This window comes from Lycorma delicatula, chromosome 4, assembly GCF_047948215.1.
Source record: "Lycorma delicatula isolate Av1 chromosome 4, ASM4794821v1, whole genome shotgun sequence".
NCBI lineage: Eukaryota > Metazoa > Arthropoda > Insecta > Hemiptera > Fulgoridae > Lycorma > Lycorma delicatula.
In genome coordinates, this window is record NC_134458.1 from 77,148,053 (window position 1) to 77,162,547 (window position 14,495).

At 31.2% G+C, this 14,495-nt stretch overlaps 1 protein-coding gene across 2 annotated transcripts; it reads right to left on the minus strand.

Annotated features, from left to right (window-relative positions):
- Positions 1–997: 997 nt before the first annotated feature.
- Positions 998–13,462, minus strand: LOC142323573 (uncharacterized protein F58A4.6). 2 transcript variants are annotated; one of them, XM_075363390.1, is made up of 3 exons: positions 9,533–9,732; positions 7,007–7,121; positions 998–3,838 (listed from the first exon to the last, which is right to left on the minus strand). In XM_075363390.1, exons 1-3 carry the CDS (start codon positions 9,715–9,717, stop codon positions 3,551–3,553), a joined length of 588 nt encoding a protein of 195 aa, XP_075219505.1. In that variant the 5' UTR covers positions 9,718–9,732; the 3' UTR covers positions 998–3,550. The 2 variants fall into 2 exon arrangements, with proteins under 2 accessions (XP_075219505.1, XP_075219504.1); XM_075363389.1 differs by lacking the exon at positions 9,533–9,732 and adding an exon at positions 12,556–13,462 and having other exon boundaries at positions 1,344–3,838.
- Positions 13,463–14,495: the final 1,033 nt, after the last annotated feature.

Consider the following 14,495-nt stretch of genomic DNA (forward strand, 5'->3'; position numbering starts at 1 on the left):
GTGTTTGATGATAATTATTGAAATTAAATAATAATTTACCAAAAAAGAATATAAAACAAATTAACTAAAATCCTATTCCACATAGGAATTTTGAAATAAAACTGATATGTCAAAAAAATGTACACTTCTAAATAGGTATAAAAGTACAGACACTGGTTTGTGAGTATTTGTGGGTGGAGCTAAACATTTTATGACATGTTAAAAACAAATATTCAGCTTCAACTTAAAGAATCATTAAAAAAACTATGAAATTTATCTTTCCTTAATTTTATAAATTTTGCTATATTCAATAAAAGTTTCAGTAACTGGATATTGATTGTAACCAACATTAACAAGCCACTTTTCACTGAATTCCTTGTTCCAATATTTAAAGGCACTTTTACAAAAAAAAAGAGAAGAAACACCATTCTGTACCAAAGTATGTTCTGATTCATTGTTTCCAACTGCTGTAATCATAAAAGAAGAGAGCTGGAACACTGGGAATGCAAAAGTGTTTCATCACAATAGTGTTTGTTCCTATATTTGGGAGGGGATAAAATAACATGCAGGTGGGATAAACACTGTCAAATTATACTAGATGCTTAAACTGTTTTTAGGTATCAGAAAAGCAACCCATCGGGTTGGTCTAGTGGTTAACGCGTCTTCCCAAATCAGCTGATTTGGAAAGTCGAGAGTTACAGCGTTCAAGTCCTAGTAAAGCCAGTTATTTTTACACAGATTTGAATACTAGATCGTGGATACCGGTGTTCTTTGGTGGCTGGGTTTCAATTAACCACACATCTCAGGAATGGTCGAACTGAGAATGTACAAGACTACACTTCATTTACACTCATACATATCATCCTCATTCATCCTCTGAAGAATTATCTAAACGGTACTTACCAGAGGCTAAACAGGAAAAAAGAGAGGTTTCAGAAAAGCAAGCAAGTCATCATATATTAATAAATTAATAGATGAGAACATAGTTTAATACTTGATCAGATTCATAACACAAATGAAATGAGTTAGTAATGACAATACTACCCAAAAAATTTCCTTAAACAATCTATGAAAAATTATTTCAGGTTTCATGGTAGATAAGAGCATTTAAAGGTTACATGTGCTGATAACACTGGAATGGACCCATAATTGGGAAGTACAATTGTCTAAGAAAATAAAAATCTTTAATCAATTTTGAAGATTTTTTAAATATTCATTAAATTTATAAATTAATAAGTTTATGTTAACATTAATACTAAGTTTACAGACATAAATTGTATGATGTTTTAATAACTAGAAAATAACTAAAACCAGAAACAATTATCACAACATATTTTAGATATTTGAGCTTAATCTAAACTTTAATTTTTTTAATTTAGAAGTATAAGGCTCGGCTGATAAATTTTGCATATATATGCGTAGCATGGGAATGTAAAGAGATATTAGAATGAAATAAAAAATGAATAAAAGTACAATACCTTAACAACAAAATGCAGTATTTATTTTTCAGTATAATACCCATTTACACTAATACACTTGAGACAAGTTTTTGCATTCCATCACTGAAAAATTCTGGCGGTCTTTCTCAGATCCAAGTGGCCACAGCTTCCTACATCTCATCGTCGGTGGTGTAATAATTACCTTTGAGATGAGGGAAGAAGTGGTAGTCACACAGAGCCAAATCCAGCAAGTATGGCAGATGCAGAACAGGCTCAAACTTCAGCTTGCAGAGGGCCATCAAGAGAGTCTGCGCGGTACAAATCGTGCACGGATTTTACAGTAACCCAATTGCTTGATAATATGGCCTGCTCATTCTTTAGATAGCCTAACTGAATGCATTGCTGGCTGATTCGCCAGTCACTTTGAAGCAAATTGTTCACCTCCTTTTGATGTTTCTAGTCACAGAAACTAGTCGTCTGCTGCTAGGTGTGTCCTCGGTTGTCGCTTTAGCAGCTTTACATTCGAAAAATTTCAACACCCATCTATTCATAGTACTCTTGTCAACAGTTTCATTACCGCGAACTGCTTTTAAATGATGAAGAATATTTGTAGAATTCACATTTTCTGCTGTTAAAAATTCGACCACTGCGTGCTATTTTAACCAGGTTGACATACTGGCTGTACTCAACTCCATTTTAACTGCTACTGAAAACAAACCAGTAAATGGACTTCAACAAATTATTGCAGGTTTGTAGAGGGGGATTTTAGCTATCATGTGCTGCCATGACCAACTCGATAGCACCTTTTGTCTTCGTGTAGCACGCTAGTGTGCAAAATTTATTATCCGAGCCTCACAGAAAACTTTGTGTATACCCACTGGTATAACCAGTGACTTTGTGTACAATCCCCTGTATAGAAAATAAAATTCTCTGGGCAACCATAACGTCAGAGGCAACAGTCCACAACGATCTAACTAAGAGATATAGCTATGATAACCACAATGGTGACTGACCTGATTCTCATGTGTACCTATTCAGAGAAGAGAACAGGAAAGATTAAAAAGGAGAGAATGATTAAACCACATTACTGTAAATCCTCAATTAGAATAGTAGTCTTGCTGAGGACTAGGACCCTAGTAAATTTGTATTTATGAGCACAATATTTTTATATAACTATAACAGGAATAAATATGTATATAAAATAGCACTAGCATTAATAAAGGCAGTACAAACTTTAATCATATTGACTCTGTATCTTACAGAGTTCTAGTATTATATTACACCACAGTAAACTATAGTGATATAATATACTATATCATAGTTCTAGTATTATTACTAATTAGATTAAAAATTTCTGGATGGACCAAGCCTAATAATTTCATGACTTATATTACATGAAATAGACAGAATTCCAGGACTTCAGTTCCTGTTATAATGATTAAGACAAAGGTCTGTTCATTATCTTAAATAATATACAACTTTAGGATGATTGGTTATTCACGAAGATGCTTCTAAAACTACTAACACTGAAAAAAATTTGAAAGAAATAAACAGTTCAGATATTATTTATTTAATAAACAGTGTATAATTATCACAGTATTAATATTTGATTTCAAAGATTTAAATATCTTTTCAGAATAAAATTGATAAGCAAACAATGATTCAAGAATAAAAATATCTTAACAGTTAAATTCTATTCAAGATATTTTATTATTATATTAAAGTAATAACCATTGAGAAGGTTTAATTCTTCTTGGTCCTAAATATAATGACAAGACTGGCTTACCACTTTCCTGCCTGACATATATACAAAATAATCATATACAATGATTTTAAATAATAATAATTGATTTTTAACTAATCAATATTTCTAACTTCAATGATTTTAATTATTATTAGTCTATCATTTCATACATTTATAAGTATAATAAAAAGATAAAATAGATTAGATATCTGTGATACAGTACTGAACAGTTATTTTACAACATTAAAATATTAAAAATTTAAAAAATAAATTACTTTATGCCATTACTACAAACTAATTTCAACTCTTATCTCACTTCCTTAGATTATTTGTACAATTATATCGCTAAAATAAATTATAAGTAATTACAATCTAATTTTAATGGAAATTAGCTGCTGATAATTTTTAATCGATTTTTCTTATTCCTTCGTTCGGCGTACTCATATTTTAATTTGGCCCATATTCCAAGACACATTCTAACCAGTCTGTTGTCCACGACGACACTGTTCTTAGCTAAGTCGTACTGCTGTTTTACTATTTTACGAGCTGGTGATAAATAACCTCTTTGTATAAGACTTAGAGCATAGTAGAGCTTACATCTAGCCACAATAAGATCATCACCAAGCCTAATGGCAAGACGAAACTGTTCAACTGATGTTCTACCAGCCATATATGCCTGAAATGTAAAAAAAAAGAAAAAACACAGAACTGTTAAATAGAATACAATGTTTATCAAACGACATAGATTACATTCAAAGTTACTAATTACATAGATAACTAATGGCTAACCACTAGACAAGATAATATTGGACATAACTACAATATAGTAAACCCTTCCTTTACATGTAGTGGCAATCTTCATTAGGTTAACTATAACAATAGTCAACAGAAATCAAAATTATTAAAGGGCTTTTTGCTATATGGCCATAATGAACATAAAATAGTTCAATTCAAATAAGAATGCATGATGTCGATGACATTGTACATAAATAACTTTGAATTCCTTATATGATAACACACCTTCCTTAATTACTGACTTTTCTCTTAAAAACACTGAGATCTTTGAAACTGAACTATACCATTTCTTTGACATAGTAGTATTATCAGATTAAGGTGTAAATACACATTCACTTTTACTTATAACTAATTTAAAATTCTACCTTACATGGGATTTTTTAAAAAAATATCTTATTTAATCATTTCTATAATGATCACATCATTTCATCAGCGTTAAAAGAAAACTATAATTTAAGCTAATAAGTGAATTTAGAAACTTTTGAACAGGTCTGGGACAAGATAAAAATAAAATGAAATTATTAAATCAGTTCTCCATCAGAAAAGCATGACAAGGATTGCAACATGGCAGTTTTAATACCTTAAACAAGCATTTGAGGCATCGAAACAGCCTTAACAATATCTGAAATTCAACTAGGGTAATTTTTGACTTTACTGTTATACAAGCCTGGGATTAGCATAATTAAAAAAAAAAAAAATAGTGTAAATAAAATGCAATTACTTTTTTAAGCAAGTGCTGAACTTTACATGATATATACACTTCCTTGATGTTTTTTGTAGATTCAAATGGATGTTTTATAAAGAATTTAGAACAATACATGTTATTTAACAAAGTAAAAAAAAATGTCAGTTTTATACTGAAATGAGTTTTATACTTATACCTATACTTATCACCTACACTGTAGTGAAATGAACATGTTTTTTTTTTATAACCATTTCACAATGTAGTTAAGCTTTTTATAGATTTAAAATTATTACATATTTTTTAACCTAGTAAACCTGTTCTTTTTAATTTTTCCTTAACCAAACATGACAGATTTTCTGAAAAAAAAAGAGCAAGACATCCAACATCATTATGGCTCAATTATTACCATAACTGATGCTCTATTGCACAAAGAACACCACTTCTGACCAGTTTCAGGTGCTTAATATATTTCATTTAATATGTAGACTCTGTTCCCCAATAACATCAAAACATAGAGTATAAAAAAATGTTTCCCTACCTTTATTCACATTTAAAGTGTTTTTTTCTTAAACCTGCCTTATATAAAATAGCACAGAAATTCTATTCTATTTAATATAAAAAGTTTTGTAATTAGTACATACTTTCTAAATACATGGGAGTTATATTTCAGAATTTTACTTCTTCTCCTCCTTCTAATCATTCATGTGCAAAACCACTGGGGAGGGAGTCATATGAAAACATCTGCTGGCAGAAGCACAACTACTTGTATGTAGAAAGTAACTTGTCTTAAACATAATACTTCCTTTTTTAAAAAATCATACTGTATTCTTTACAAATTCTCTGCAGAAAATCATGAAATGCTGAAAAGTTAGTAGATTATTTTTTTTCAGTGTTTTGAATAGTTTGAAACATTTTTCTGTTCTCTATACTACCCCAATTGCCAACCTCTAACCATCAATGTAAAAACAATCTACATCCTGAATTAGCAGTTTCATATAACTCTTTTGTTTTCCTTTCCTATTTTTACCCTTAACTTTCTTCTAGAACCAAATTTAATAACCCACCAGACTTATCTTTCTTTTTACAACATTTTCCCACAAACTTCTACCTTAAAAATCTTCATTTTTTTAATTCATCACACTACCTAGATTTTGATGTTTTCCCATAACAGAACTTGTCATAGATGTTACTCTACTCTTTATTTTTCTGGTTTTCCTTTCTTTATAGCAATCTGATGATTTTATGAATAACTCTTCTTTCACTATATTTCAATACTACTTTTCCTGTAATATGATACAATCTATTCCATTTTACATTATCAAATTGTTCACAGTGACATTATGAACTGATAAAATCTTAAAGTGGTGAAATGAATTTTTGGAAGGAAGGACTGACATTCAAGATGAAAAAAGGTATGATGAGCAGAAATTAATCCCTCATCTCTTCTTCACAAAACTGAAGATAGTATTCATACTGACTGGCATCTGATAAGAGAATTGAATGAATTGATTCCTGAAGTCTCGAATATCAAGATTCATCAAAATGTGAAGCAGAGTTAGTTATAAAGAAAATAATATATGTACAGCGGTTACCATAAATACAAACTGATGAACATAAGAAAAAAGAATAGTCCTGTGCTCATATATTTTTCAGAGGAAGAAAAGGAATACTGCACTCTTATTGCGAATAGAAGACAAAACCCACACTTATACCTAACCCTAAATTTAAGCAATAATTATTGCAATGGAGACATACACATTTCCTCAAAACACCAACTTCAGGTTTTTTTTGAAAACATGGAACCAGAACACAGAACAATTACTGCCGATGCCTGTAATGAAACACCTTTGATCGATTATTCAAAACAAAGTGAGAGAATGTCAACATGTGGTGTCAACTTGCTCTACAACAATGTTATACCTCATAGTACATGTCACGTCTGTACTGCACAACAGCTGGAAACAGAATTTTTGGAGCATTTAGAAATTAAAACAGACCTCACAATCAATTGTTTTTAATGTTTCTTTACCTGAAAAAACATCATGCTGGAAGAAATTCAACAATACTCAGGTGAAAGAAAAGGTCATGATATAGTTCAAAGGGCTGGTGGCAGACTTCCCAGACTTTATAAAGGCTTGGACAAAAGGAGATTACTGGCAAAAAATGAAGATATATGATCTGTAAATAAATAGTTTAATAAAATGTTAAGTCCTTTGCATCTACTTTCTGGACATGCCTCATAAGTCTACTATATTTCCTTAACAATAAACAACTGATCTTAAACTTCATAAATCTTCAAAGTAGAGAATATTAAAGTAGTTAATATTAAAAATAATATCTTAATAAACGAGAAACACAACTTACAAAATGTTCATATTTTTCACCAAGAGCAGAAAAAGCACCACCTAATGTTGAAAGCCATGACATAGCATGATCAAGTTCTCTTCGCTCAAGACACATTGTCTCCAGCCTTTCATTCCTTAAAACAAAATAATATATAAATATGTGTGTATTTTAGTTTTCATAGTAAATATAGATTATCTGACATGAAATACAGTCACTCATGTAAATGGCATAGCCGTTTCCAGAAGTAACAAGCATCTAATATAATGCTTACTATGAAAAATAGGGTATGAAATGTTTCCCATAGCCTTATTCACCAAGCCGAACACACTATTGCATATTAGCATATGAAAGGTCCTGAAATGAAGTTGATATTCATTTTTTAAAAAAATAACACCATCATTTTGTTCACCTCAGAGACTGGCTCTATAAAGAAAATTGTTACTCTAAAAAAACAAGCAATTTTGACTAGCACCATTTGTATCTTACTTAGGTGTCTTGCATGTGTCAGCCAGTGGAGGATAAATTCTTTCCAGGAATTTTGGAAATTAATAATTCACACCCTCCCCTTTCCACTAAAAATACTTACTAACGAAATATAGATATAAATGCACATTTTTACCGCTGTGTGCTCCTACTGCTGAGTCGTAAAGGACATATTTGTAATAGCCAAAATAAAATGCGATCAGGTTTTTCACTTTAATCCTCATACTTAAAATTAAAAAGACATATGAATTGCTTTAATAATTACTACAATATTTTAACAATTACAAAATTCACTGTTTCTATCACTACTTTCACTACTACTATCACTACTTTCTGTCTTCTTCACATCATCTTACTCCTCACCACTTCCTTCCTCTTCACTTTTTTGAAAAGGTGGCCAATGCAAAGTAGTGGTTTTTGAAGTCCTCCAACAAACACAATCGTGTTCTTTCTGAAGATGATAGTTGTAGTCTATAAATGTGATTTTCCCAGCCCGCTTCATTGTTAAGTAAATTGTTTTTTTGTGGATAAAAGCAAAACAACTGAAGCTCCTCTCAGTCACTGCTGATGTTACTAGAGCTGATAAAATGTGACCAGCTACTTTACTTAGGTCAGTTACCACACACTAGTCCTGTCCACAATTCTATGGGGGTCATGCTTTCTACTGACCTTCACCAGAAAACTGTAGCCACATATTTTCTTTCTTGCTCCTGTATCCTGCTAATTCTACTGCTCTAACATATTTCTCATTCATGGTCATTTTTTGGGCTATATAGTTGATGAATTCCATTGCACCCATTAATTAAATCCTTAGCCATGCAATTTGATACCAGGGAGGCTGGATTTAATAAAACAGCAGTGAAATGAATCGGGTGTACAGGTGTCTTCATTGTTTCATGAGAAGATTTCCATTGATTGTTCTGTTCCACACTTGAGAGGAAGCTGTTTGGTAAAAAAACAATAAAGTCTTTTTCTAAATTCTTTAAAATAGCATGCACTTTGTGAATTAAGTATTTATCATGTTCCAGAATAAGAATTTCCTTGCTTATTGCTTTCAACAATGAAATCATTTATTCTACAAGAACCTACAAACCCTCATCATCTAAAACATTAGTTTTTACCTCTTTGTGGTGTTTGAGTAGTCCACAATGTCTTTGTTTATGGCCAGTTGCTGCAAGAAGTTTTTATTGTTATATAAACTTTCCAGACAATGTAAATTTGACAACCAACAAGTTTTACCAGGAAGCTTTAATGATACGTGGCTTCTTTTTATTTTTCCCAAAACAGCACTGAGCCTTTAGCTATTTTTTAATGTTCTAGCAATATTAATTGCATGTTTAATGAAACTGGGCACTGGTGTAGTGGAAAGTATGTTCCCACTAGTTAAATGTAGCATATAGTCAAGAGAACCTAGGGGTATGATAAAATACAGTGCTTTGTTCTCTTGAACAATTTCAAAAGCTTTCTGTAAATTTTTGGCATTATTTCCTATTAGTACCAAAGATTTATGGGCTCCATACTCATCTAGGACGTCTTGAATTTGAGAAGTGAGGTAGTTGGAGTCATGCCTGTTTTCTTCTGTATTCACAAACTTAGCAAAGACATTAACACTGATGTAGAGATCATGAAATGAAAATACCTTCATTACAAATGTTCCTCCAATTATCGCACTGAAGATGCAAATCATCAGATGTGTTGATGATGTTCCGAACATCAGTCATTGTACGATTGTACTCCATATCTAAGAGGGTAGTAGATAGGAACTTCCTTATTGCTGGAGTGAATGAAGGCTTTAAATATTTAAAAAAATCCCTTCCATAGATCATGCTCAAAAATCCCTAATGTACTCTGGTAAAGTACATAGCTTGTACCAATGTCTGCTTTCATCTGAAATAAATAAATTACATTAATAAACTGACTACCCTAGAGTACACAGTGCATTCACAACAAATAATATTAATTTGGGACCCCAAAAACTCACACCTTGGCAAAAATATTAGCTTCCCTATCTATTATGTGGATTTACAAGAGGGTAAAAATACATTTGGATTTAGCACTAACCTGTTGACATTCTCACATCGAGTCACAATAACTAGTGAAGGATGCGGCAAATCCACGTCAAAAGTGAATAGAGATAGCAAACTTCTGCTCCTTGACATAGATGGAGTAGTGTCCTCTTGCTCATTGGGTTCCTCAACATCCATATCTTCCTCACTGAGTATAGCTGATTTTAAATGTCTATTCATTTTATGTAAAAATTGTTTTGCATCCATCAGCATTTTAAAACATATTATGAAATGAGTGGTTTTTCACAACTGGATACCGCAATCAAAGGAACACCAATACACAAATAAACACCAATACAAGGTACTGCCCACAGTACCTTAAAAGATACAAAATAATTTAGTATAACATTACTCAGTGTAAATACGGTTGAATATGTAATAAACTAATCATATGTACTGTTTGGTAAATTTGCATTTGTTTATATTAGCAAGCACCATTTACCAAATGAGAAAAATGTACATACAATTTTAGTCTTAATAAAACAGTCAATGGTAGAGATCAACACATCAATAACTAAATATTAACTATTATAATTTGATTAACTATTTTAACGTTGGTGATTATTTTAATACATTAAGTTTATGGCTTAAAATAATAATCCTGCCCTATTTTCAAAGTAAGTGTATTTTCACTCTTTTGTCAATTCTTTTTCACTCATTTGTCTATAAGGGCTAGGTGGTCAGGTAGGACCTGGATATCATAAGTGAAAGATGCATGTATGTATGTGTACATGGCTTAAGTAAATTTATTGAAATGAACATCAACGCATGTCTAGACTAAAAAAATTCTGTTTCTTTTTTTTGTAATTTATTTTTTAAATAATTGATGGATAATACTTGATGAAAATCCATCATAACAAAAGAAAAAAAAACAGCTGCTGTGATTAATTAAATAGATTTTGTAAAAATCTAACAACTTATTTTGTTTTTCTTTTGTCAACTTATATTTTTTGTTATATTCCCAATAAATATATTCCTTCCCAGATGTGATTCTGAAGGAATCACATCTCTGGTCACAGCCTTACGAGAGGCTGGGAGAGAGACCATAAAGCAACACATTATTAAACCCTTTTCTACGAGAAACAATGCATTAACTATATACTATAATAAAATAAATATATGAAATAAAAAATAATAAATTCAAATTTTATGAATTATCTTTCAACTGTTATCTAAAAAATGTAATCTCTAAAAATGAAAAAAAGGTAATAGCTAACAATAAGAACTGAACCAATTATTCATAGCAACCCCCTTTATCAATGCTCTGTTACTAACTTCTATTTTGGTATTACAACAGGGAATTAGTGACAGAATAAGAGATAAATTATAGAATCTGCAGCTGTAATGGCCTTTTTCTTTTGCCTGTTTAGCCCCCAGGAATTACAACACAGGTATTACTTCAGAGGATAAATGCGGATGATATGTATGAGTGTAAATGAAGTGTAGTCTTTTACAGTCTCAGTTCGACCATTCCTGAGATGTGTGGTTAATTGAAACCCAACCACCAAAGAACACTGGTATCCATGATTTAATATTCAAATCCATATAAAAGTAACTGCCTTTACTAGGACTTGAACACTGTTACTCTCGACTTCCAAATCAGCTGATTTGGGAAGACACATTTACCACTAGACCAACCTGGTGGGTGCAGCTGTAATGGCCTATCAGACACAGATTGCACTTTCTATTAGATTTAACTACAACAGACATTCTTTACACAACTGTTGAATAAATTTTTATAATTATGTTCATGTTAAAATACAGTGATAAACAAATATTTTTTGCAAGAAATAATTTAAAACAGATTATTGAAAACGTGTGTAAAATATAATTCATTGCCCTTGCAGAGCAAATATACTATTATACTTCCTCCTTACTCTACTCTTTATTATTACTGACCTCTGTGGAAGGGAGTTAGCATCTCTGCTTTGCTTCATTTACAGGGTACGAATCCAAATCAGACTTGGCATTCATCATGCACAATATTCATCTCATCACAAAAAGAAAAAGAACTGGCTGTAACTCTGGGCATTAGTCTGTGGTAATAGTTTAAAATTAGTGACTCACGCCTCATTTTTTATGAAATTTTGAATATAACTTATTTAGTACCCAAGTTATTTGTTACAATTAAAATTTTTCATTGGAAACGCCTTTCACCCAAGTTATGTCCCTTGTAAGTTATATAGTACCCTCACCAAAAACTTTGCAATTCAACACTGTACAAGTGCAAAATATATTATTTTCAGTTAATTACTTAATCTGTTATTGCAAATAGAAATAAATACATTTTGTTTTTTTTTCCATTTATGACTGAACCAAATTACTTATGTATTCTTAAGCGATTGATGATCTTTTAAAAAATACAACTATTCTTTGCTGATGAAGAATTAAGCATGAAACAACTGAAAATCAGAACAAAACAATCATGAAAATGATGAAGAGGTACCATGAAATAATTACGACTCACAAAGCTTTTTTTAAAGAGGTGCAGGCCTAACTAAATAGTGTAGTGTTCTGCCTATGGAAAATGTAAGAAATGATCTCACACCATATTGATGAATTTCCCACACAGAACATGCAATGCATGATATATATTCTCCTCTTGACTGGTAAAACTGATTAACTGGCAGAGATATTCCAGAAAATTACTGTAAAATGCATAAGCCATTTTGAAAAATACAAATATTAACACATAGGAAAGTAAATTACTTTTTTATATCTGCCTCTCATGCACAATGTTCAAATTTCATATAACCTTACATTCTGGTTACAAAAGGATTTACTAATAAACCACAGAATTTTCATTTACATTACTCTATACAAGATTTGTTGACAGGATTGTTTCAGCTGGTATTATTCTTATACACACCTCAACAACTAATTGAATAGATGATCTAAATAGCCTTTCAAAGTATAATTTAATTCCTCCATAAAAAAAAAAAATTAGCTATCTAGCAAAAATCAGCTTTACTGCCAAGCAAAAAAGATTAAAAATTAAGAAAAAGTACTAACACTTACCATTTGTAATCAATAACACTGTATCCAAGCGACACAACATTAATGCTAATGCACTGAAAATCATTAGTACGTTTTAATGATGGTTGCCAATACAAAAAATTTTGAAGCACATGATATCTATAAGTTGGTGAGTGTAATAATGTTTTATAGAACTGAGACAAAAAATACCCAGACATCCCTATAGTAATTAGACGCCTTGAATGATACAACTCCCAGCAATCACCACTTATCACATGGTCATTTAACAATTTCATAACATTTTTACCCAAGGCATTTTTATCTTCTTCGCTTATATCAGTTACTGATGAGTACTCATCGTTATTTGTTTTATTTTCAACAGATATGCCATCATCAATTAAATCTACATGAAATATAGTTACATCTTTAACAAAACAATTTGGACATTTCTTATGCTTGATGCTTTGACACATACTATCAACAGAAATGTGACTTCCATAGTTAATTAATACTTGTCTGTCAGATGAACAACTACTTTGCTGCAAAAGATAAAAATTCCCCCATTCCTTATTATCGACTAAGATTTTAAAGTGAACGGCTTTCATCACTTGTTTTCCACTCAGGTGAAAGAAATCAAGAAAATTACAAGTAGGAGCAATGATTATAAAATTAAATACTCGTGGAAAGAAAATACTTAGTTAATCAGCAACTATTGATCTAGGTTATGGACTGTATGCCGCACCAAACTCTCCCCATATCAGTAGTTAACCGATTCTTTATTTTTATAAAATTAACTCATGTACACGTGACTGGTACGAATATAACATACTTTTCGGGGTTACAACTACCACATTAAACTTAAAATGCACAACATCCACCTAATTTTATAACTCACGAATACGGCACGCGAACAGCTGTTAACGAATTTAAAATCCCAACTACATTTTGCCGTTCAATAACGTACAACTCATCGGTCAGTGGGGATACTGCAGTGGGAGGCGCTAGCGTACTAGAAAAAATGATGAGCAAATAATTTTAAAAAATAAAAAAAAATATTTCGTTTTAACTTAACGCATACTTAACATCAGTTATAAAAAATCTAGTCTTGAAATTTCCCTACTTAAAATTTCAGAATAAATTCGGGGTAGATATTATCTCCTTAATAAATAAGTTTTATTTCTTAATTAAGAAAAAATAAAAGAAATCTCCCGGGAAGTTATTATATGAAGAGCTTCGAAACAAAAACTTAGTGTCAGATGAGGTTTGGTTCTATACGGTTAAAATGTGTTGCCTTAGTGCCTGTTTATTTCAGTTTCTTAGTATCAATTAAGCTTTTGTATTTTTCGTGCTTAAGACTGACCGCATCTGCAAGTAAAGGGTTTTCGGGGAGAATGTAAACACGGAAAATTTGGACCATACTACAACCGAGATATATTTTGTAATAATCTTTCGGCAGAGGCTGAGAAACTAGAGGCAACATAAACTGAAAAATCAACACATAATGAAAATAGAATAATCTTTGATACATTTCAGTTTATCATTTATTGCTATTGCAAATAAGGTGTAAAATAAGGAAATTATTTCCAGGAAATTATTGTAAAATGCATAAACCATTTTGAAAAATAAGAATATTAACACATACGAATTCTTTATATCTGCCTCTCATGTACAGTGTTCAAATTTTATATAACCTTACATTCTGGTTGACAAAAGGACTTACTAAACTATGGAATTTTCATTTACATTATTCTATACAAGATTTGTTGACAGGATTGTTTCAGCTGTTATTATTCTAATATATACCTCAGCAACTAATTAAATAGATGATTCTAACAATCTATTATCACTAAGGTAAACTGGTAAAAACTATCTACCAAGTTTCAGGATAGTAATGATTAAAGCTTCCAACAATGAAACAGAGAAAACACGTCCAGAATAGATTCCTTTAAAAAATGGGCAAAAGATGCTGCAGTGCTACATTT